Below are 25,730 nucleotides of genomic sequence, written 5' to 3'. Positions count from 1 at the left end.
GGAATTACTTAGCTGTTCAACTTCAGGAAGGTGTCCAAATCCCTCAAGGAAGGATACATAAAACCCCATTTTTTTTCTCTTGGTGTTTCCTAACAGTGTCTCATTCAGTATGCTGGATTATGCTGTGCTCACAATAGGCAGCTCTGACAACTAAGTCGGCTCTGCAGGTTCCAGGATACAAAAAGGCACATACAAGTTCAGTGCTGCAAAGCTGAGCATGGTGAGACCAAAGTCCTAGCATTGAACTCAGTGCTCAATTCAGTCAGGCTTCAGAATGATGTTTTCAACATTAAATATAAACCTGTGTATCTATATGACAAGTGGGCTAGGAGATGAAGACAAAGATGACCATATAAATCACATAGAGACATAGTTGCTTTTGTTTTTTTCCCCCCCCCCATGCATTGTTTCTGGCAAAACTTGTCACAGTTCTTCTACTAGAGCAGAATGGGTAATTTTGAATATACAAAAATATCTTGTACTAAAATTATAACTGGAATTTACTATGTAGAGGTCACTGAATATGGTTAAGTGTCCAGCATTTAAGATCTGTTCCTCTCAAACAAGGAAAAAGAAGATTTGCAGAATAAGCAGAAACTGCCAATATGAAGTTTGACTCTCACCTGGTCACCCCTGTCATGATGCAAATGAAGGGTTGATTGTTGTTAAACCATTATAGACTTGCTTTCAGAATGGTCTCATCATAATCTAATGAATCAAGTCAAAACTTCTGCTTTAGTAATTTCGTATCTCATAGTACAGTACTTGTATTAAAAAGGGAGGAGAAGGTTTCTAAACACAGGCAATGAGATCTGACAAAGATACTATTCTCTGAACATTTCTATGATGCATTTGTGTTATTCCCCCATGTCTGGTGCATGGTTGTGAATACTTGCACTCCTGAGAATGCACACTCCATCAGATAGCTACTGATATTAGTGTGCCAGCTCAGAATAATCCAGCTTCACATTGACACATCAAATCTTTTAAGGGCCAATTTTCTGTTAGGTTTTCCTGACAATATATTGACAGTGAAACAGAAAGCTGCTCAGGGATGAAAGTTAAGTGCAGTAGACCAAGATCACTGGTGATGGAAATGTGACAGAGTAAGTTGCTTTAAACCAAAATGAAAGCAATGAAGTGTCAATGGGAGGTATAAAAAAAAATGAGGTTTAGAGACAGATGCAGTGGAAAATTAGTGCAGAAGGAGAGTGATTAACAGAGGAACACTATATAAAATAGCTCCACGAAGCTTAATATACTGGCCCCTCGGCCCTGTCATACTGTAGCCTTTCAGTGAAGTCTCATGTACTAGAGGACTATGCTGCTGCTAGAATCATAGAATCATATAATATGTCAAGTTACAGGAGACCAATAAGGATCATCAAGTCCAACTCCCTGCTACTTTCAGGGCTACCTAAAACTAAACCATATGACTAAAAGTGTCATCCAGATGAAAATTACTGTTTGTTTGCTTTTGCTTTCATATGCACACTTATATAATCAAATATTATTCTAGTGAAGCCAGCGGCAAGCCAGTGAAATTATAAGCAGTTTTTTTGCAAGTTGTTTTTTATTCAAAAACAGGCCATTTACTATGTAGGTTTTAAATACTGTGAGGAAATGTCTCCTCATTAATTCATTGAATTGTCTATTTTCATTAGATCAAGAGTTAGAGAGCTCACACAGTTGTATTTGTATTCATTAAGCTACCTAATAAGATTGTGCACCATTTTATAACACAAGTGGTTGTGCTAGCAGGTTATCTAAAATCAAAGTTAAGAAGTTCTTCTGTTCACTTATGTAGCATTAAAATCATTAAACATTCAATGCAGAATCACAGTTCAAAAATAACGAAGAATTCAGAGAGCCCATAATGAATAAAATTAAGTCAGATTTCAGCAGACTCACCCTAAAGAAACATGGCAAAGTAAGGCAGGAGATTTAATGATGGTACTCTATGAGCTGAGAACTCCCCGTTTGTTTTTATAAGAGGTGATGATGAAACCAGAATTATTCTTTCATGAATGAGCCAGCCTAGCTCATTTTCCTGAAATCAAGAACTTCTAATGTTGCCCTATGTTCAGTAAATTCACAGGATTAATTGACACCCCAGGAGGCCTCGTGAAACAACATCAAGCTGTATTCCGCCACTTGAGCTGTTTTCTCAGGAAGCCTCAGGTCTCCACGGCAGCACTGGAAGTGCTCCTTACATCTGGGTAATGTATTTGCAGCCAAGTACTTGTGACACAATTAGCTGTATGCTATACAGCTTATTCATTGGAGGGGACATGAGGATGGATCATCTCTTATTTGTTCCAAAAAATATCTAAGATCTTTTGTGCTCCAGACACTGACATATGTATTCTACATTACATGTTGTATTCTACAATGCTATTCATAATAACAACAATCATATATGGTGAATTCAAGAGCACAATAGATTTTTGCTTCCACAGACCATATTAATCTGTTACTCAAAATATCACAGCAGAAAATAGTCTTTGATTATAAACAAGTATTCTTTTCCTTTTCCACCTCTTGTGTTTTTTTTTTTTCTCTGCAAGAATGTGCTCACCCTCCCTTTTAATAATTTTAATAATCTCAGAAAGTTCCCTGGATCTAAATTTTATCTTCTGTTTTGTTTTTCCCACTTATTATGCTTGTTATTGCTAGATCTTTTGCTTCCATTAGAATCAGTAGCAAAATTTCCACTGCACCCAGCCATGCTGGACTCTGCTAAACCCCGGGCTGGAGATGGAGATGGCTGCATCTCTGGTTTGTTTGCAAGTTTTTAGATTAGTAAACATTAATTCAATTTTACATCTGAAGGTGATAGACAGAGACTGAAATTTCTTCATCCAATGATTGTTTTATACAGTTATCAATCAGGTATTCATGTTAATACTTTAGATATGTCCGTTACTACTGTCTTTTGATTCTGGACATATTCCTGACTTCCGTTTATCACAGAGAAGTAATTTTGGAGAGCAGTTGTTTCCCTTTGGGTACAGGGGTTACTACCAAGCAATTATTCATGTATAACTCTTTAGCATGAGTTTTACTTTGGAAATTGCCGTAATGGTGCCGTTAATCTGCATGTTGAGTGCGAGTTGCATTTAGAAATTAAATGATTTTTAATAGCCAGGTTTGCTGCAGGGTGGGTTTCAAGCCATAAGCATTTAGCTGAAGAAGAGCTAGAAAAAAGGTATTCCTTCCTTCCACCCTTCAAACCTTCTATCCTTTCTCCCTTCCACCCTTCCTTTATCCTTCTCTCCTTTCCTATTGTCCTCTCTCTCTCTTCCATCCTTTTTTTTTTTTTTTTTCCAATCAGAATGCAAATATTATACTTCCATTTGGCAGATGAATTAAAGAGATTTTTCTGGTTTAGTTCAGTTCAGTGGACTTGCAACATATATAAAACTGCAGAGTTAATAAAGTGTATATAATGTTGCAACACACATTAATGCATTTGGGGAGGGACAGGGGAAGAGGATTATGTATGTGTGTAAGTAACCTGCCTTTTTCTATTTGGACTTAGAGAGCAAATTGGGATTCTTTCTTTTCAGTTGGGTAACCTCAAGTGCTAAGGAAGGCCAAAGCTTTCATAAATCAATGGTTTTGGCTTCTGGTAAAAAAAAAAAAAAAAAGGAAAAAGATATGCATGGAAAACAAATGTGCAGAAATACCTCAGTTTCTGCTTAAAAACATGTCATTAAATGCTGCACAATGCAATGATGAGGAAGTATTTTGTGGGGAATTTTTAAGAAAAGGTGGACAGTATAAATATAATTAAAATTTATGATTAATGCTTACTGTGTAAGACATTTTTCTGTAGTAGGTTGCAAATATGTTTAAGATAAGAAAATAAACCCACCAGTCAGGATTTACTAAAAGTTTATTAATATTTTATCATAAAACTAACAATTACTCTCTTTTTGCTATGAGCAATAGGAGCCCACCAATATTAGACATTATATAACATCATTTATGATATTGAATTAGCTTTATTTACATGAACTAGCTTTAATATTATTAAACTTATTAATATTATTAGCTGGCTTTATTATTGGTTTATGCAAATAAAGTCAATATTAAAAGAGAAAGAATGTAAATGTTTAATGTTATTGGTATTAAAGACTATAAAAATCTGATATGATTAGTCTGTATTTTATGGAAAAGGCACTTAAAAAAAAGGTTCTAACAACCCCAGATGAGTTGTTTGATAAATATTCCTGTGCTCATAACAAATATTGTATTTTCCTACACACTTGGTGCATGATCAATATCATTATTGTAAAGTGCTTTTTCCAACTGAGATAAGAAATACACTGCATATAACTTAAATTATGTTGTGTTCTATAGAAGAAGGTTTTAGGTAAAAATGTGCAAAGACCTTAAATTATGTCAAGTAGGTTTCATCAGAAAAGAGGTGTCAGACAAAGAAATACAACATCACACAATCTATTAAATGCAGTGCTGGAATATGTATTGTTCTCCAAATTTACAATTGTAAAAATGAGACTAGTGAGAGATAAATGGAGGACTAACTCTTCAGCTTAATTGATAATAAATACCTTACTCATCAGAAAAGAGGTAAAAGAAAAGATTACTTGAGAGGAGGAGAGAGAAAGTAGTATGAAATAGTGAACAAATTGAAAGAATTGACTTTAAATAGAAGGCAGACAATAATGTCACAATGAAATTCACTGAAGGACTCAGAATTGTGCAGGGAAGCAGGATTATAAGGAAAAAGTGAGCGATGTATTTTTTTTTTCTTATTCTGCATTTGAGGAACAGTTCTGTCTGACTTGGAAAAAAAACATTTTTATTATATCTACATTTAAAGGTAGTCATATCAAAATACTATTTCACTGAACCCTTAGTAGGTTATCTAGATTTACAGTAGTCACACCAGTCAATATATCTGCAGAGTAGCCAGAAACATTCTGAGATCCTCTAAAATTCCTTTCAAGTCTTACCCATGAGGCTCTTAGGATTTTATTTTAAATGCCTAGAATATAATCCTAACAGTATTAAGACCATCATTTGCACTGTTATACCAGAAACTGTTTCAACCTTTATAATTTTGTCAAAACCTTGACAGTTCTGATGCCTTTTGTTGTGGTTTAAACCCAGCCAGACAGCTCGTTCATTCACTCCCCCGCCTTTTCCTACCGCTTTCTTCCCTTTCTCCCCTCCCAGAGGGATGGGGAGGAAAATCATAAAGAATGCAACTCCCACGGGTTGAGATAAGAACAATTTAGTAACTAAGGTATAACACAAATCACTGCTGCTACCACCAATAATAATAATGATAAAGGAAATAACAAGGGAAGAGAATACAACACCTCAGCACCAGCTGACTGATAACTTGCCCCCCCAGCCCGACAAACCACCGATCAATACCTCCTCCAACCCTGCAATCCCTAGCCCTTCTGGGTAACTCTCTGTTACATCCTGGGCATGACGTGCTGTGGTATAGAATACCTCTTTGGTCAGTTTGGGTCAGGTGGCCTGTCTCTGCTTCCATCCAGCTTCCCCTCCTCCCTGGCAGAGCATGAGGCTCACAAAGTCCTCGGCCAGACCAAAACATCATTTTTATCAGCTCTGTTCCCAGGCCGAAAGTCAAAAACACAGCACTGCACCAGCTACCAAGAAGGAGAAAAATGACTACTACTACTGAACCCAGGACAAGAAGTTAGGTACCTAGTTACTTTTGCAAGTCAACTCTTGATCACATTTTCAGAAAATGTAATAGATGCAGCTGCTTTAGTTCCACCAATTTCTGAAAATGATCAAAGATATTTATTGGTTACATGCGTCCCTTATAAAGTTGAAAACGTGTTTAGAAAATCTCAAAGTACAAGTTCCTTTTAAAGTTATCAGAAGCAGCAAAGTGTCTTAGAATATAACAGATTTGCTGAATATCTGAATATACTAGCTAGTGCTTTTCTTCAAATTCATATGCTCTGTGAGGCTGATTCTAGTCAGCTCTGATGATTTTGATAGTAAATAAATTAGGAATAGGTTTATGTCTCCTTAAAGTTGTAGCTCTCTATCTGTCCCATTAGTTCCAAGAGGTTTGTATTCTGAAAGGCATGTAGGACCTGCTAAAAGCATTGCAATTCTCAGCATTCTAGTAGCAAATGGAAGTGCCCATAATTGAACATGCTACAGTAATTGCTTGAGTGTGAAAAATAGGAAGATCTCTTTATTTGCAGAAGTTAGGAGCTGTCCTCTATAAATCAGCTGAGAATGTCAGTATTTACTGCTTTTGAAGAAGAAAAAATATCCTTTGCAATGGATAACTGTGTAATTCCTCACTGTAGATCCCACACTGGCAGAAACTACATAAAGTTTTCAAGGTGGAGAATGGCAGAACAAGTGTGGGGTAGCTGAAAACTTTCTACATTGCTTGCTATTGCAGCTGAATAAAATTACTTGTTCTTTATTCTGTCTCCACAGCTAAATTCCCTAATTCTTTATGTAAGATCACAGTGTCTTCTCCAGGATAAAAAAGGAGCACATTCAGGGAAAAGTTGATTAATTCAACCATCCTGATGTTTAGTAGGATATCCTAGTATCAGGACATTTGTGTGGTATTCAAGTTTCACACTGCACACAAGTACTTTGACTATTTAGAATCATAGAATTATCTAGGTTGGAAAAAACCTTTAAGATCATCAAGTCCAACCATTACCCCAGGACTGCCAAGACCACCGCTAAATCATGTCACTTCATTCTGTCACCTGCCCACTTTTATGAAGCTTTTAAAATCTTTCACCGTAGCTGCAGAAGATATAAGTGCATAAAAAATATGTGCAGTTAACTCAAACATTTGTGAGTGAGGAAAAGTAGTGAGGGCAACTAAGATGATTAAGGGAGTGGAGCATCTCCCTTATGAGGAAAGACTGAGGGAGCTGGGTCTCTATAGTTTGGAGAAGAGGAGATTGAGGGGTGACCTTATTAGTGTATATAAATATATAAAGGGGGAGTGTCACGAGGATGGAGCCAGGCTCTTCTCAGTGGCAAACAATGGAAGGACAAGGGGTAATGGGTACAAATTGGAGCACAAGAGGTTCCACTTAAACCTGAGAAGAAACTTCTTCTCAGTGAGGGTGACGGAACACTGGAACAGGCTGCCCATGGAGGTTGTGGAATCTCCTTGTTTGGAGACATTCAAAACCCGCCTGGACACGTTCCTGTGTAACCTTATCTAGGTGTTCCTGCTCCGGCAGGGGGATTGGACTAGATGATCTTTTGAGGTCCCTTCCAATCTCTAACATACTGTGATACTGTGATACTGTGAAAAATGAGCACTCAAACCATCCGTGGTGTCTCTATCCATCCATCTGTGCGCAGGTTCTGACCACCCAGACATGTTCTATACTAGCCCAGTCAGTTCTGCAGATTTCCCTCAAAAAAAAATGTTATTTACAAGTGCTCATGTGAGTGATCCAAGGAAAACATGAATTACAGATTGAAATCTAGTTTGCCTAATTTACACATATATCACATTTTTAAAACTCTTAACTCTCTACTGCCCTGGTCAAGGTTCTCCCAAGTACGTCTGTGTCTTTCTCAAACAGTGGGAACCAAAACTGCTTCAAAAGCTACATCCACACTTTGATCTGCCCCAACAAGCAGGCCTAGCCTGTCAGGCTCAGTGATGTAGAAAGACCTGTCAGCCATCCTGCATCCCAGGGTACAGGTTATGTTCACACTTGACTTAAGTCTCCTCCGATCTGCGTGGTATCCTTGGTTATAATTGTTATACAGGTTTTCTTTCACTTTGTCTGAAAAAGTGTGAGTGCTGTGTTAAAGCACTGCATGGGTTCTTTTGTGACATGGTGCTGCATGTGTTTTTATGGCATGCAATTTTTGCTTGCCTCGGGTAAGGCTATAAGATGGGGATGTCTGGGGGAGTGATTTGGTGGTGGTTGGAATACGATACAGGGCACTGAGAGCCTGGTGAAGTCTCAGCCTTGCTGTCTGTGGAGTATGGCCCCTGAACTGAATGTTATTCTAGAACTGCACTCATTTTTATCTCAAAGTGAACTGGCAAGTTTACTCTGAAATGAAAGCCTGAGAATGAGCTACATGTAGTGGGGATGATGGAGAGTCAGGTTCCATGAGCCAAGTTATTTGCTGGTAGATGTACCCATAGTATTTTGCAGCTGACATTTCACCAATACTGAATAAAGTGGAAACATTACCCTCAGTATCTTACATATAACACTACTATTAACATGTCAGAATGTGATTTGCCTCGACTTTCATTGTTGACTTTCATTTAATTTCTTTTCCACTCTAACCCTCTGGACCTTTTCCATTACATTTGTGTTTACTCAGCTATTCACAAACTAGTACTGGTGAACACGATTTCCTCCTCCAAAGTGCAGCACTTGACACACATCTTAAGTTTTATCTTGCTGATTTCAGACCATATCTCAAGATTGTTAATGGTAATTTTTAATCTTGTTCCTGGTCCTTAAAGCATTTGTATGCCCTGTGCTGTTGATTACTATCATTCATAGATTTCATACATAATCACAGTTCATTTTGTCATCTAAGTCACTAACAAAAATGTACTTCAAATTCTTAGAGGTAGAATATAATTCTGCAGCTTATTCATGTGCTTATATTTGTCCTTGTTCTCCTTTGACCTCTAGTTTGAGAATCCCCAAGAGGCACCTTAGGAGTTGCAGCAGTATTTAATACTTGCACTCAAATCTGATCTGGTTCACAGAATTATATTTAAGTTATCAAACTCTAATAACTCTGATTGCTTATGTCCCCAAAGGGGCAGTAGTGTGTCACTTAGAATGCTGCATTCATGTGAGATAGCTGTTCTGTCTCTAATTTTGTACTCAAATCTAGAAATAGGTGACCAAAAGTGGGCTAATGATGTTATGTTTTTCTTGTGTTTTATTTATAAGCACAATGCATTTACTCCACTATATTTGTAGAAATCCACGGGTTTATAGAAAACTGCCTCTGAAAGTTTTACTGCACTAAGTGACCTACTTTTCACCTTAGTCCATTTGAACATAGCAGATATATTTGCTGTCAGTTACTGAGGCAGGCAATATGGTATTGTTTGTCTACATCAGCATACTTTAATGGCCATGCAGTCTATTTAATATCTCTTACAGACTCTGGATTTAATAAATGATTTCTAATTGACTAGGTGTCAGTGGCAACATTCTAGAAAACTCAGTTACACGGGATGTTTCATTGATTTTCCCTATATTAGAAAATTAAATGTCAGATACCATTAATTGCATTTTCACAATAAGAAGCATACTGCAAAAGTAGCTGCTAAGTGAAAGTGCCTTCACCCTTACATGCAATAGAAGTATTCTTTTTAAGTTAATCCAATACATAAACAATTATTACAGTTATGTACTTCTGTGGGTCAAAGTGATGTGAATTTAATTACAATCTATAACATGGAACCATTTTGCAGGCTTATACAGTCAGTGTCCAACAACATAGAGGGTGGTTAACTCATGATTTCTACGAGTTATTACCTAAGATGACTGGATCATCCCTGACATCAGGTTGCACTTACTGTTGTCCTCGGCTCAAATACAGAACTGCTAATTTATGCTATTTTACAAATATAAACGTTTACTCAGGCTATATGTCATTACTAAGTAGTATATGATCCGTAATAAAGTTTATGAGACTGTGATACACATATTCATTACCATTGGTGGTCCTCAGGTCAAAATACATTGGCGCATCTTTCCTGCTTTCATTTGTTTGCATTGGCATAGTCAGGTGTTCACAGTCACATATGTTTTCTACAGATGTAATTCTACAGGTTCTGCTCCATGAGATCACGTTTATTATACCAAAATTGACCACCAGTCTCTATAGTCCTAGAAAAATTATATTAGCAGTCTGAATGTGAAAATTAATTTAACTATGCACAATTTACTATACTGGTAGTTCTTATGCCTTTGAAGGGAAAGAAAAATCCATGACCTCTCCAAAGTATGTGAGGTAGCATTCAATTTCCCTGCATCTGATCGATAAGCAAGCAGGAAATTATATCTTTTGCCATGGTAGACAAGCATAATTAAGCAATAAGGGAATGGAGGTAGCTGTGATTATCTTAGGATGCACCTGGGAGCTGCCTTGTTGCTATTTAAAACATCTTTATGTTAAGAGACCTGTATTAATTTCTGCTGAGAAAGATAAAGTTGGCAGTTTAGAATGCTCACGAGCAGCGGTTTCAGTTGTGCTTCACAAGAGTGATATGGTGTCTTCACCCCAAACAATTAGGCTTCTTCTTCAGCATAAGCAAAGGTAGAGCAGGCTGTAAACATTTAATGGACAGTTCAGACCTGGGAAGAAAAAAGAAAAAGGCATAACCAAAAACCCAATTATGCTTGGGCAGGCTTATAGAGAAGTGCAAAACTTATATTTTTACCAGTTTAGAAATAAAATACGTTGTCCCCCAACGCTTGACTTCCAGGGAAGACATCTCTGCATAATTAATACTATTGCGTCCACATTCTAATTTATGCATTTTAATTATACCAAAGGCCTGGTAAATAATTAATGCTAACAAAACAATGGGTCTGAAACATAAGATGAAAGGTATCACTTTTTAATAGACTTTTTAGATTTAAATAACTAATGAAAGCTATTTAACTATTTGATTCCAAGAATATTTCCCCCAGTCAAGTACTAACAACCATTATTAAGCAGCTTCTCAAGTGGAGAAATGCCAGCTCAGGCCACCTGGTTTCACAATTGGCTAATCTGAGTACACCACAGTATGCTAACCTACTGAGCCATGTGCATGCAGAAAAGAGATTTATTTGGATGTTTGCTCTGTGGGAGGGACTGACATGTCATTGGCATCATCTGTAAGATGTAAAATCAAAATTCCAGGCACAAAACTCCTCTTTGACCTCCTGTCTTCAAGCAGGTCAGTTCATGCAAGTTTCATGGGGAGATTTAGAATTGAATATAAAGAAATACATTATAGAATTTATTATCTCTGTGTCCATCAATCTAAGAATTAAAGATGTAGGGTATGTTAGTAGTTTAAAGCCTTGTAGTGGTTGATGGAGAGAGCACCCCTGGAGAATTTATTCTCATACTAAAATAGGTTTTTGAAATAGATGGGATTAATAACCATTTGGCACTGGCTATCACTTTTCTACTTCTCTACGGAGGAAGCTTAGGATACTGTCCTAGACTACACACCTAACTTCTAGACAGTCTAGTTTAGGTGAAGTTAATCTCACTAGCAATGGCAGCCTCTAAACTACTGTGTGAGAAAAACCTCACACTGACCTGGGGGCATAAAGTCCAAACCAGAGCAGAAAGACTGGCAACACAGGGCTCTCCAAAGCTAATTGTGTCACACTGGCAACATGTGACACAGAGTGTCACACAGGCTTGAAACATGTGACACTCATTAAGAAAGTCCTTTCATCCCTGAGAGGCTCAAAATATGCATTTGTGTTGATCTGCTGTGCCCAAAGGTTTGCCTCAACCCTGTAGTGTTTCCTGAAGCAATGCTACACAGCATGATGGGCTAAGGGCATGGTGTCATGGATGCTCAGTATGTTTTGGGTTTCGTGTACTCTGACTGTACTTTTTGCTGACTACATAGCATGGAAAGTTTGGTGGCTTAAAGTACCCATTTCTTCAGGTGAATAAAATGGTACAACAAATGATGAATTACTCCAATTCCTGGCAATATATTACATAAACTCAAGTAATATCAACTTGTCAATATGAATATAAATGAATAGCTTTTAGCAAGTTTTTGTTCATGTTTTCCATGTCAGAAGTTTTCTCTTTAAACCCTAATGTAAAAAATTTAAGAAAGTGTTGTAATGATAACAGTATGATGAAGGATTTGTAAAAGAAATAAGATTGACAAAGGCTGCTGCCAATTTTGAATATGAGGCCCCTTGTTTATGTGCATTATTTGGAGCTCAGTAACTTCTGGCTCCTGTGTTTTAAGTTTTCTCTTTTTACCTAAAATCATATATTGAAAATTAAATACTTGAGTCTCCAGAGCACCCACCTGAGTCATCAGGGAGATGTCAAGGAGGACCATATAGGAGCTAATTACGTTTTCCCTGTTTTCAGCTGTTTGCTTTAGCCTGGAAATGAGCTAGTGTTCTTGTCAGTGGTTGTGATCTTTGCTGGGTAGGTGACAGCTGTATTCAGTTTGAGTGGGCTGAACGGTATATCCCCTCATGCAGGTACGGGGATGAGCCAGGGTGGCACAGAAAAGGTTTTTTTCTGAGGTGGCTCTGCACTAGCAAAGTCTCAGCCAGCCATAGCCAGCTGGTGCCTGGACCTGTTGCACATTTCATAGAAAGTAGGAAGCAGAACACAGAAGAAAATCTGCCTTGGTATCAGACTAAAACCAGTTTCTTTCTTCTGAGCAATAGTACCTGAAAGGACAGGCACTGGTGCAGACTGGGAGTTCTGTAACTGTTAAGACTAACCCTGATGACTTACTGTGCTCTTCACTGCTCAGCTTTCCTGCCCAGGAGCAGTGTCCTGACAGTATTCCTCTGCACCTCTTCCACTCGTCTTTCTGCAATACCTACACAAGGAGTAAGAATAATTATTCAAGAAATTGGATTTTGTTAAATCCAATTTAAGATCAAAATCTCCTTAGCATGGACAGGATGATCTAGCAGCCCTAGTCAGTCTAGTAGTTTTAATGTGGATGATGAAGTAGCTGCTGAAGCACAAGCTCACAGTCCCCAGCAAAATGTCTCCCTCTCCTTCTGCCTTTTCAGGACTATGCTGAGAAGGAGAAAGCTGCAGCCAAGGCTCTGGAGGATGTGAAGTCTAACTTCTACTGTGAACTATGTGACAAGCAGTACCACAAACACCAGGAATTTGACAACCACATCAATTCTTATGACCACGCTCACAAGCAGGTAAACCTGACAAATGTCCATGCATGTTCAGCAGTCCACCTTCCTTTCTTATTGATTGTGGGAGTCCATTTGATGTTTTCAACTTCAGCATGCTATTTTTCATTAAAATAAAATGTAAAATATTGTTTTAATCTTCACCACAATTTCTTTTAAGCCCTTCTGACTGAAAGACCTCCATCTGTATTTTTCGACAGGTGTTTGATAACAATATTCACACTGAATTTGATATCTTTAAATGTGGAATTACTGGTAAAGTAAAGGGAAGGGGAAGGATCACTTCCTCAAAATCCAGGTCCCTCTTTCGGATGCTGAGGGCATGTGACCATGCTGTTTCAAGCAGTTTGTGCTGTTTCAAGGGCAGAACAGTTTATTTTTTAAAAAAAAGCATATGTTTCTGAAGTTGAAATCTATTTCTCAGCATGTTTCTCAGGGTGGAATAAGTTTTTCCTTGCATGCAGAACACAACATAAAATAATAGCTGCTATTGAACAACAAAGTATTGGATTCCTGAGAAAAGATAGTACATGCTAATTATCTTTGGTTTTGTATGAATTTTATCAGGTCTATATGTGTTAGGTATATTCTACCCCTATACGCCTATTAGCCTATCCTGCATCCTAGTTTTACTCTAATTTTAGCAAAAAAAAACATATTTCAGTTGGCATTCTGGAAATAAATGTAATTAATTCACATAAACAATTCAGAATTCAAAGATAATGGTTTGCAAAGTTCATGAATGAACATTTCTGAACCTCTGATGTGACAGGCCATATATGATAAGCTAACATGTAGGAAGTTAGAACGTGTAACTAGATTCCATAGATGTATTCTTCTGTGTCTCTAGTAGTGCTTACATTGCACAGCGCAAGTTCCCACATATTGTGTGCATTCCAGTTGCCAGGGTATGTATTCTGGGTGATCACACTTCTGGGTGCACGGGGGTCAGGAGCTACCTTACAAACATGTGAATCACCTGGAAGTTGCAAGTATTTCTGAAAGAGGATTAAACATAATAAATATTGAGTAAAACCAACAGTGAGAAAGGTAAAAGTCCTTACTCTCTCACTGCTAGCAGTTGTGTTGTCTTTTGCAGTACTACAGAGGAGGTAAATCAGCCTGGAATTCTCTGCATGCATCTATCACAGCACAAACTGCTGAGCATGTGCTCACCCAACATGCTGAACCATCCTGCTGAATTCAAGCATCCCAGATTCAGCTATTTTAATATGTATTAAGGGTACTCTTTTGGCCCATCACTCCCAAACCACAGCTAGATTCATCTAATGTATTTATGTATTAAATCAAAAGCAATTCTTCACATCACCATTTCATTAACTAATCCATAAAAATGGTTATAATAATGCAAGACAAATGCTTTTCCGGATCCTAAACATGTGACTCTAATCCCTATAAATCCTCATTTGCTGCACAATGCATTTTTTTCACCCTTCAGCTGTTTTTTTTAACTCATCAGAAAAGCATCTGAACTCAAATGGATCTGTTTGTGCCCTTCCCTGTTCACACAGTTCCACTGCAAGAGCAGTTTGTGGAAAATAAAACAGCCTGCTTGATACACCTTCTCCAACTGAGTTTTTGGGCGGGGAAGGTTTTGTCAGCTTTATGTCTTAAAAGGGAGTGTTTAAGCAATAAAATTCTTTTTAATTTTTAGGTAAATTTAGTGCTTTAAAAGCTGCCAGGCATAGTACTGGGAACTAACATTCTACATGGAAATGCACAATGCACATAGAATATCAATTAGCAGTACAGTCTCACCCCATCCTGCCCTTTCAGATGTAGTTCAGAAGCTCAGTTAGCACAGGATTAGCTAGCTACCCTCCTGATGTGACAAGGTAATTCAGTCTCTTCTCCCTTCTCACTTCCTGACACGTCAGTCAAGTCTGGAATCAGTGGTAGTTTGCCTCTAGGAATAATGTGGGTGTGCCCTTTTCTCTGGCTTTTATAGTCAGAAGAGTCTTTATTCTTCTTACTTTTATCAGAGTAATCTTCAAAAAAACCAAGTTAATTTATTGTTTCCTGTGAGGTTAGTTAGCTTAGTTTCAAAATGTTTGTTCTGGGAGGGATGGTAGCCACCAGAAAAGCTTTTTTCCCCTCTTTCTTCTAAGGTACTTTTTCTGTTTCTAAGCATAAATTTGAGGGTACCTTTAGTTTATGCACAAAATGTTCTAAACATCATTCTTGTAATGGAGAGTAAATTAAAATGACTTTTTACATTTCAGTAACAATACAGTGTAGTCCTCCCATGTGTATTCCTCTTTAGATGCTACTGCTTTAGAATTTGTACTAAAGTGGCAATGCAGTTTAGAGAAGATACAAACGCAGAAAAAAGGATATTGCATGGAGTACTTTGTCGTCTTTTGTTTCTTTTTCAGAGGAAACAGATTTTATTCAAAGAATTTCAACTCTAATCTTGCAATATTATGGTTTTATAAAATTATTTTTGTGATCCATTTTCTTAAATATGATTTCAACCAATTGTTAAAGCAGATAGTAGAGTCCTGGACCTAGCAGCTGGCACACCAGCCATTGCCTTCCCCGTCCTTAGAAGGCTGCAAAATGTTATGGTGACAATCTGTCCGTGTTTGCATAAATGGCCTTTCTGCTGTGTTAGAAATATGCAGAGAGGCTTTCTCTCTCTGCCTGCTACATACATTAGTACTTATATATATAAAAATATGATGTAGGTATGTGTACATATATATGCATATATGCATACAAAGAAAAGAGTGATAGAACACCAGAGATCTCCCCTTCCTATGTCTTTGTAATCTTCTAACACTAATGATTCTGGAGGTGTCTAATATTATTTATATATTTTTTTAGTAATATTGTCTGAGTATCAAGCAGCTTTTATTTCTTTGGTTCTCTTGACACCATTAGTCTTAATTAACGTTGCCAACATCTTTCCTGACACACTACTCTATATAGTTTTCCACTAATATTACATATTATTGGAAGCTAATTTTTTTCAGTGCAAGGCTGGATAAAGTGAACTCAGAAAATCTGGTGAGTGGAAGGCTGCACTCCCACCCTGCTGTCCCTGAGTTCTCTGTTGTTAATCCTGATACTTGACTAGGCTGGGGCACCAATGTGGGTGACTTTCCTGGGACCTAAACTTTCATCACTATAACACCCTGTGCGTAAAAGTCTCATTGGCCCAGCACATACCAGCTAACCCACTTGAAATCAACAGCTTTTTTGCTTTATGTTTTTTCTTTCCTGTGGGATCTGTGACTTTATAAAGTCCTGGACAGCAGTTCACAGGCAGTAGCACATCTGATAAATCTGCAGCATCTCGCATCAAGCATCAAGGTGAACGATGCTTACTATCACTTCCTCACCATGTTCTCTGCAACAGAAATTAACTGCATCACAACTGATTATGTTGGCTCTGTCAAAATTGTCTGAACACTGAAAATGACAAAGGTCCTGGTGTGAATTTGTTAAAAAGCAATTTGTATATAGATAATATGGTGGCTGCCTGACAATTCAGTATTTGTGGATGTATGTTACATGCTAAGCTGAAAATAAAATGGAAATATAGATTCTTTTAATGGGGTTATTAAGTTACATTCATCTATAAAAGGAAACTGAACTTGAGCAGAGATGTTTATTTGGTTAATGTTATTAAATGGAATCTTTTAATACCTCCAGGTCATGCATAGCATTCCTCTATTCAGTTAATGTCAAAGTAGCTGGAGCTCAATTTTTGTATAAATAATCCTTAGCAATCAGCAGGGCTTTTAGATGTCAGAAAAGGAGAAAATCACAAATCTGTTCCATGTACTGCAATATAATAAATGTGATAATAATAATAGTAGTAATAGAAATGAGCAGTGAAGAAAAACAAGACTGTATTGCCATCTTGGGGTTTCTGATGACAAAACAGGACCTTTAGTTTTGTTGTCGAAATTTAGTTGTACAGTTAAATATATCACATTCTCTCCTATGAAAGAAAAATTAAATTTGAGTAGATGAACAGAAGTTTCAGTCAACACTAGTTCACATGCATGTACTAAAGATATATACTTATATCTTAGTATTAAAACTCATGCATACTAGTACTTGGGTATTTTTTTCTTTCATGAAAGTCTGATTTAATGTGTACAGCTATGGGCACTTGCCATTAAGCCTTTATGGTACTTGTGGATTTAAAGTCTAATTCAGGCAGAGATTTAGCTCCTGTTAAACATCAAAGCTAGCAAATGTGCTTACATTTTAGCTAGTGTTGCTTCTACCACCTAGAAAATGCACAGATAAGTGAACACAGAGAAAGCTCCAGGAATGAGAGTAAATGCTGAGATCTTGTTTGTTCATATTTGAGGTGGTTTTTACAGCAGCTGCATGTTTATTGGAGGAAAAGTAAGTCCCATTTTTTGGCTCTAAGGTGTACCTCTCCTATTACCCAAACAATTTTCATTTGGAAGAAAGGAAACTGGTCTGGCAATATCTGAGAAATTTCACCTTGGGATCTGAGCAAACACAGCAACACCAAGAAACCTTCTTCTGCACAAAGTATCATATATTTAGCTGTAAGAGTACTAATCAAACTACTCAAACAGAAAGGGCTACCCCAGCATGAAGGTCCACTACTATGTGTGCATGTGTAGTCCCTGCTTTTTTCCCCTGATATATAGATGGAATCACTGTCCTACTTATACTCCCACATGGACAAGGCTAACGTACTTCCCTGCAGCCCCTGCTTTTGTTTTAATGCTTCAGGACACTGCCTGTTAGGAAGGGCCTGCTTTTTTAGGGCCAGGTTCTGCACATGAGGTGTGTATTCTCTGTGGCCTCCTTAGAAAATAACCTGAATAGCAGAAGACCTCAGCATTTCTTGCTCTCATTTATCTTTAGTTAAGAGGTGCTGTCTGCAGCCATCAGCATTCTGCTCCTTTAGCCTCAAAAAAAATATACTTTTAATCAAATGTTCACATTTGTCACATCACTAATAAGAAAGCCAGAGCCAGATTTGTATTAAAAGAAAAAGACTCAAGCAAGAGAAACAGTGATATATATATTAGATCCCCCCAAAAAGCTGGTTTATAAGTGGGCTTGAAGGGATAAAGGAATTTTCTATGAATAGTAGTTATTGTCCTCCTATTTTTAGATACAGATAGATTGCTATGTTCAAAAGCAGCTATCACATACACAAATTGCTGTGTATGCAATTTGGAGGTGTAAAATTTGGCACAGTTCTGAAAACAACTGTGAGTTTTCTAAGATATATACCTATAAGCAGACCCACAAAAATTAAACAAAATTTTCAAATGAATAAAACAAAGGATGCTAAGATGTTTTAGAAGAGAGAGGGTTTAGAGATTAAGGTTATTACTTACTATTTTTTTCCATCTTCAGAACATTTACCACAAGCGTCTCTTATCAGATTAGATGCTTCTGACACATAAATGAAAACACCAAAAGTATGATTCAATATGGTCAGGAGGTTCGCAGATTTTTCCACAAAATATTCTTTCATTTCAGTGACATGCCCATTTATTTTTATCTTTAGGCAAATCTATTACCCATTTATGTTTTAACTGTCACCATCAGACATTGATTTAAAATGATCATCTGTGCTTGTATATCCCTTGTCAGATACTTCCATTTCATCACAACATTTAATTTCGCTTGAAGTTTTGGGGTGTTGATGCTGAGGAATTCTTAACTGTTATTTTAATTATTATTCTATAATACACATACCAAATTAATTTTCCCCACTCTTTCCTTTCAAAAACATCTTTCTCTTCCCTTGGAAACAGTATACTGTATATTTCTGGCATAAGTCTTATTTTCTTTCATGTAAAATCCAAAGCTAAAAGAAAAGAATTCATGTCGATAGTCTATCCTATAATTTCAATATATTTTTGCCTTAAAGACACACTGTTCTCTGGCTCATTCTGAAACCAGTGACTTTCTTACTGTTGCTTATGCCTATGCCATTTGTTACTTTCCCTAATTTTTGTTATAACTCCACAGTTTCATAGCTTTTCACCATACATTGATTTTGCAATGTCTGCTCTTGTTCATAGTCCTCAAAATTACTTCTACTCTGACTGTAACTTCCCAAAGAGCAGGTTTTTGATAATTTATTACTGAGTAGTTTTCATTCTCTCACACTGCCTTTCCCATAATTAATTTTAAACATCCTTCTCCTTCTTTCAAAATTTATTCTTGTGAATTCACTCCTTTTGCTCACCTTTTGTTCCTAATTTAGTTTTGATTACAAACTAGATTCCCCCATGGTTTTACTAGAGTGTTAGGTACAGAACTGGCTGGGATGCTTATAATTAAGGTTCCCAAACACTTTATAAAGCCCAAGTTTCTGTTGCTCTCAAAGGTTGGGCTGGAATTTTCTTTGTGGATCTCAAGCTTTAGTAAATTACAGTAAAGATATATAGTATCTGCAAAATCAAGAGTAAAGAAGTGATAAAGCACCAGAATCAATGCTGTCTGGACAAGCTAATCTGATGCTTTTATCTATCTGCTCTTTAATAAAATCTTTAATCTCAGGTTGCATGTTGTTTTCACTGATAAAAACTCTCTCACTCAGTACTGAAGATGGACCAAACTTGAGGAATGAATCCATTTTGTGCAGGGGATTTAGCTGTTGGCTACAAAAGAACTGGTGATGTGAAATGAGGGAGAAACAGAAGTGACTTAGGGAAGTAATTATAGGAATAAGTGTAATGGACAGAGAGGCAGAAGTTGCAAGAACAGAAAGCCATGGAATTATCACTTTAACATTAGAAGACAATGAAAGGTGTATACAAGAAAGGGAGAAAAATGAGCTACGAGTGGAAGGACCTGAAGAAGTAATCCCTTAAGGGGAAATACCAGGATTAAGCACAGGAGGAGACTGTCACTGTCAGCCACTTAAAGCCAACGATGCCTAAGCCATTCCTCTTAATGCTGAGGAGCTGAGTGTATCAACCAGATTCTAAATGAAAATCACATTTCACAACTTTAATTCTTTTAACAAGAATAAATCAGGTATTATATTGGCACAAAATGTTGCTTTGAAAATAAGCAGAGGACTTACACAACACAAAATATGTCTGGGGTCTGAAAAAAAACAAAGAATTAAATGTATAATTCTGTTGCTCATGTACAATTCCATCTTTTATCATTGAGAGATAAGACCAAAATTTTCTTGGCCTGAATGCTTCTTTGTGTTATTTAGAAATTGATAAATCTTGGTTTTCTGAAAGCATGTTTGCATGACAGAGCTGTGCTTCAAAGTACCTGCCATCCAGCATCGTTGAAATTCTGCAGTAGCATTTCAGTGAAATAGATGATCAGGTTGCGTCACATCAAAGAAACTGGTCCAAGTGAAACTAAACTGAAACAATATAGGATGACATCAGCATTTAAGCAAAGTAGGGTACAGCATACGAGCAAAAGCAGGACGGAAACAATACAGTGTTTCTGTGCCATCACTGTACTAAGAACATTTAGTTTTCTAGGTTGAAATGATCTTAAAGTGAATGCTTAGTTTATAATATCATGCAATATTTTCTTAAATGTTATTAGGGGAGGCTTTTATTTATAGCTGTGCTACACAGAGATGTTTAAGCTGCACACTACAGCAAGTGCATGTACCAGGGTAGCTCTGGAGTAGCAGAAGCAACAATATCAGATACCACTGAGTAAATTCTGGCGATCTGGTGTGACTTGAGGCAACAGAATCCAAAGAAACATCACCGGAAGAAATTCTTTATTTTAAATTTACAAATCTGTGCAGATCAGTGGGCCTTATTAAGAACTCCTGAATGTGCTGTCCTGCCAATGCCTTTGTTGCTTTCCTATTACTTAGTGCTAAAGTAAATAAATTGGCAGTATTCATCCTTTTAAATTGCATATTGCTTAGGATAATGAGATTCTTTTCATCATTAGCCCTCAAAAAAACTTCTTGCAAATAATGCAGAGCTTCTTTTAAATTTAATGTTTCGATAAGCTTAATTGTTAAATGCTAGATGCTACGGAATTACATTTGGTCTTCTTTAGAATGAATGCTAATTAACATGTAAATTAGCAATTTAACCCTCTATAAATTGGAAAGAAAACCCATGGGACACCTAATTTCATAGTTGTTAATGATGGTCCAATGACTGTAAGATATTTCTTAAGCATTTCATTATATAAGGAATTACAGATGTGTATTATCAGATTTTGGCATTTAAAACAGCAATAACCAGAATGTCGGTTAGATTAAGAGCTCTTCATGAATGCCTGTGTTATTGTCCTTTCTATTCTTCTTGGAGGGTACACTTTTTAATTACCAAAGTTTTACAACTAATTTTTTAAGCAGGAGGAATGTTTGATGCAGTTTGATGGATGGCTTATTCAAATAAGAAAAAATTCTGAAGGATTAGATTTGTAAAAAAAAAAGAGATGATGCCAAACCACAAACAAATGGGAAATTCTACCCCAAAATATCAGCTTAGGGCTAAATTTTATACAATTTCCCACCCAGATCATGAAGAAATACAATAATAATTATATTGAGACAAAAGTTATGGAAAGTCTGGCTGACACTCGGTATCTGTGGTTCAAATAATTTTTCCATTGTTTCAAACTTTGCTTCCATTTAAAATAAGGATAAATAAAAAAAAAATGTTAAAACCAAGAAAATGAAAACATTCTGCCAGATTTAACATGACAATTGCAATCCAATAAATTTTGAAGCAAAATATTTTCTGAAGCATTCCATTCAAATAAAAAGTGATTTTTGTGCCAGTCATTAATTTATTATTTTTTTTTTAATTGTATGAAAAGTGATTAAAATCAAGATCTTCCTCTTTGGTACTTCTGAAATGCTAATACATGCAGTACATAGGACATTTTCTAAGAAAATAGCGTAGATTTGAATAACCTAAATATTTATGTTTAAATTATCATTTCCAGTTAACCTTCAGGGCAGTCAGGCTGGAGCTTTGACTGTATTGTTTAATGAAGGAGATAAATTTTATTGGGTGTTGATGTCCTTTTTTTAAATGTCTGTATTCAGATGTCTCTTCCACTTTTTAAAAGCCAGCAAAATAAAACAGAAGTAGCGGAATATACAGCATGTTTTCTACCTATTTCTGTGTAAAATTATACTGTTCATGCAGAAATATGAATTAATCATGAACCAGTAAAATACTGGGCAAGACTGAACAAACATGTATATTATATTTCACATGCTGTCTTCAAAAGTCTGACAAACATTAGATAATGTTGCTTATAGGCTACATAATATTCACTTTTTAATTATTTTTTTCCCTTAAATCAGTAGATTCGGAATAACTGGTATCTTCAGGCCAGGAATTAAGACTTACAGATTCTTAATTCAAATAGTGAGGTGATAGAGACAAAGCATTGCCAGATGCTGTGATTGTCTTTTGTTACTGTCTGTTCATAAGTACTTTCATTCATATTTTTAAAATGACTCGCAGAATAAGGTACTACTCGGCCAGATTAAAGAACCTGTTGAGCAGATTACAACACATCTGTAAATATCTGTGCCACAGTCAGCTTTTCAGAAACACCGGGCTATTAGCTTTTCTAGCAACGTTATACCCTGAAATGTTCACAGAAAAATTCCGTTTCTGTCAGCTTCCTCATAACTTTTGAATAGTGCTTTCTTGGTCATATCTTTCTCTCCTCCGGAAAAATAATAACTCTTCTAATCCCATTGGCATCTACAAAGTATATCTGGCCCTATGAACATCTGTCTAGAATTTGCATCTATTATAGTTCTGTTAATTTTTTACTATCTGCACCTTTCATGCAGTAATTAATGTGCAAGAGCAATTGGTTCCTGTGGGGCTTTAAAGTCATGTTAATCAGCTATGTTTGTGTTTGAAGAACAGTACAGTATGCTGTGTACGTCTTGAAGGGGCATTCATAGCAGAAACAAATATTTAAAAGCAAACCAGAAGCATACCAGCGCATCAACAGGACAGCAATAAAAATGGGGAGATTAGTAATTTATTATCCTTACTTAGTTAAAAGCATTAATTAACACCTTTTAACATGCCTCTAAGGGAAAAATAAAGGAGGTAACTGAGACTAATCATCATTTCACAGCTTTTGCAATTTCATAATAATTAGACTCCACCAGGAGTCGTTATAAATGTGAGGGCTCTTTAAGGACCTTCTCAGATGAAATTGCAAGCAAATATCTACAGAAATGTAGATGGCATTCATGTGAATATCAAACAAATATATTATCACAGGTGATGGGACAGCAAAAAGCAAATGTTTCCTGAACAAACAAACAGACAAAACCCAAAACAAAACAAAAGAGTGAACACTTGTTAGTCAGGAAATGCTATTTTTTTAGAGTAGAAAGATTTTGTGGGAATGTGAGATCAAAACCATTTTTTATTCAAAAAGGTTTACATCATCTAATTTCAATCAGATTTAAATGGTTCATAAGGATTTAAATACTTTGTGTTAACACTGTTACTTAAAAATAAAACCTTTTAAAACTTTCTTGTAAGGTATTTAAAAATACTTTTAAAATATTAATTGTAACATATGCACTCATATTCTTGAGATAAAGAAACCGTGCAAATTGTAACTTTAAGGCACTATGTTTCATTGCTGATTAGATGCATTGACATGAAGTCTCTTTGAAGCACTTGAAATTTTATTTATTTACCAAGTTTTCAAAATTTTGATTCTCCCAGTAAGACTAAAAACTAAAACAATCCAAATGTCAAAATTTCCTGCAAACCACAAATTCTGGTTCATTAAAGAAGTGTACAAGCCTAGAGAAATCGGCAGGAACCCCTTGGAAGTAGGATGCTTTATGCTTGCAGTAAAGTGTTTCTCTGCTTGTTTTTAGCCCTTAGCACCTTGATGAATTCTTAGCAGTGCTTCCTTCAAAACAGACACTTAAATACTGATGTTTAAAAGTGCAAGCTCAGTCACATTCCACTTAGGATATATGAGATTTGGCAAGATACTAAATCATTTCTAGCAGATGTGATTATTGCTTATGTTCTGAACCTACTCTGAATCTTCAGACTTAGATAATCATCTGGTTGTGTGAATATCAAATCATAATAAGTTGAGAAATTACTTGGTAGCATAATTGCATGTTTAGGGGTAAAACAATACAATTTATTAAATCACATAATTAACAATATTTGTATGCAAAGATATTACCTAAAAAATTACCATGTAATTTTCACTTTTTAAAAGGAAAACAGAATATTCAGATTAATGTCAGGGGTGACCTTATTAGTGTATATAAATATATAAAGGGGGAATGTCATGAGGCTGGAGTCAGGCTCTTCTCAGTGGCAAACAATGATAGGACAAGGGGCAATGGGTACAAACTGGAACACAAGAGGTTCCACTTAAACTTGAGAAGAAACTTCTTCTCAGTGAGGGTGACAGAACACTGGAACAGGCTGCCCAGGGAGGTTGTGGAGTCTCCTTCTCTGGACATTCAAAACCCGCCTGGACACGTTCCTGTGTAACCTTATCTAGGTGTTCCTGCTCCAGCAGGGGGATTGGACTAGATGATCTTTTGAGGTCCCTTCCAATCTCTAACATATTGTGATTCTGTGATCTTATTCTTTACTTCAAAGCAAATTCAGTCTTCTTAACAGCTCCTAATGAGCAACTTTTCTGAGCTCTGCATCATTTTTATATCATTTGCATCTGGGTTACACCAAAGATTCAATTCATTGACATAATTGTGGCTCTCAAAAGCCCACGTCAAATTCTGATGTCCTTTCCATTTTGAAATTTAGCACATCATAATGTCCCTTTCCTTGCTTAAATAAGAAAATGAAGATTCTGTTCTGTAATTTGAAAATAATAATAAATTGGACCTGTAAACATGCAAAGCAACAAGTCATAGCCTAATAAATCTGAACATGGAGTACATGAGAAGGGTACTATAATTGTTGTAGCAATTTTCTGTTATTTCTAGGGAATGAACACAATGTTTTATAAAAGCAGAACCTTTCTAAAAGTAAATAATACCTGGAAAAACTTGAAAAAACTAAAGGATAATTTATGACCCAGTTGCCCTACTTATTCTTGTCCCCAGAATAATTTACAGTATTAAGTCCCCTAGTCCAAAGAATATAAAGTCATTATCACCATATTTTATTTATGTCAGTGCATATTATAAGAGGATTGTTATTCAGTTTGAGTACAGAAACTCACAATCTTTCTTTTTTTTTCTTTTAAGAACCCACAATATAAATAAATGATCAACTTCAATTTTTACAGGAATAAGTTTCCTGGAATGGAGCATTAGACTAAAGCTTGCTTAAATGGTTGTTTTTGTCAAGGGGCAGTAAAGAATTTGAGAAGTGACATAAAATAATTCTGAAGCTGAGAGTGTTAGATCAGCTTTATAATATTAAAATGTCCGTGTATACATGAAAAAAATTAGATGTGTATTTATGGTATCATTTGATATAAGAGTGAATATAAACATAGTCTGGAGCATGGGTAAGTACCTCCCATATCTCCACAAAATACAAGGGGATAAGAGAAGCAGGTTGGGATTGCTCTAACAAAACATTTTGACCCTCTTTCCAGGGAACAGTTTCTTGAAAGGTATTCAGAATTTTAAATTATGGAATCACAATTGGAGTGCAAAGTTGCACCTCAGTGTTACGTTATACACCAGTGGGCTGAACTGCGCATCTTGACCATGTGCTTGCTTTAGCTCCCTCTCTTAGTAAAAGGCTCAGGCACTGCAGATTGCCATATGATACATTTAAGGGGACCAAATACAAATAACAAATTGCAAATAAATAACAC

General features: G+C 36.4%; 1 protein-coding gene across 1 annotated transcript in view; it reads left to right on the top strand.

The window, feature by feature from the left end:
- The window catches only part of ZNF804B (zinc finger protein 804B), a 226,343-nt gene that overhangs the window by 183,923 nt on the left and 16,690 nt on the right, over nucleotides 1–25,730 (top strand). The window contains exon 2 of the mRNA XM_061346065.1: nucleotides 12,792–12,935. Within this exon, the coding sequence (XP_061202049.1) occupies nucleotides 12,792–12,935 (144 nt within the window). The remainder of the gene's footprint in view (nucleotides 1–12,791; nucleotides 12,936–25,730) is intronic.

This window comes from Neopsephotus bourkii, unplaced genomic scaffold (genome assembly GCF_033783945.1).
Source record: "Neopsephotus bourkii isolate Nb327-2 ecotype Australia unplaced genomic scaffold, CSIRO-AGI_Nbou_v1 NB_257, whole genome shotgun sequence".
Classification (NCBI taxonomy): Eukaryota; Metazoa; Chordata; class Aves; order Psittaciformes; family Psittacidae; genus Neopsephotus; species Neopsephotus bourkii.
This window is presented reverse-complemented; position numbering and strand designations above follow the sequence as displayed.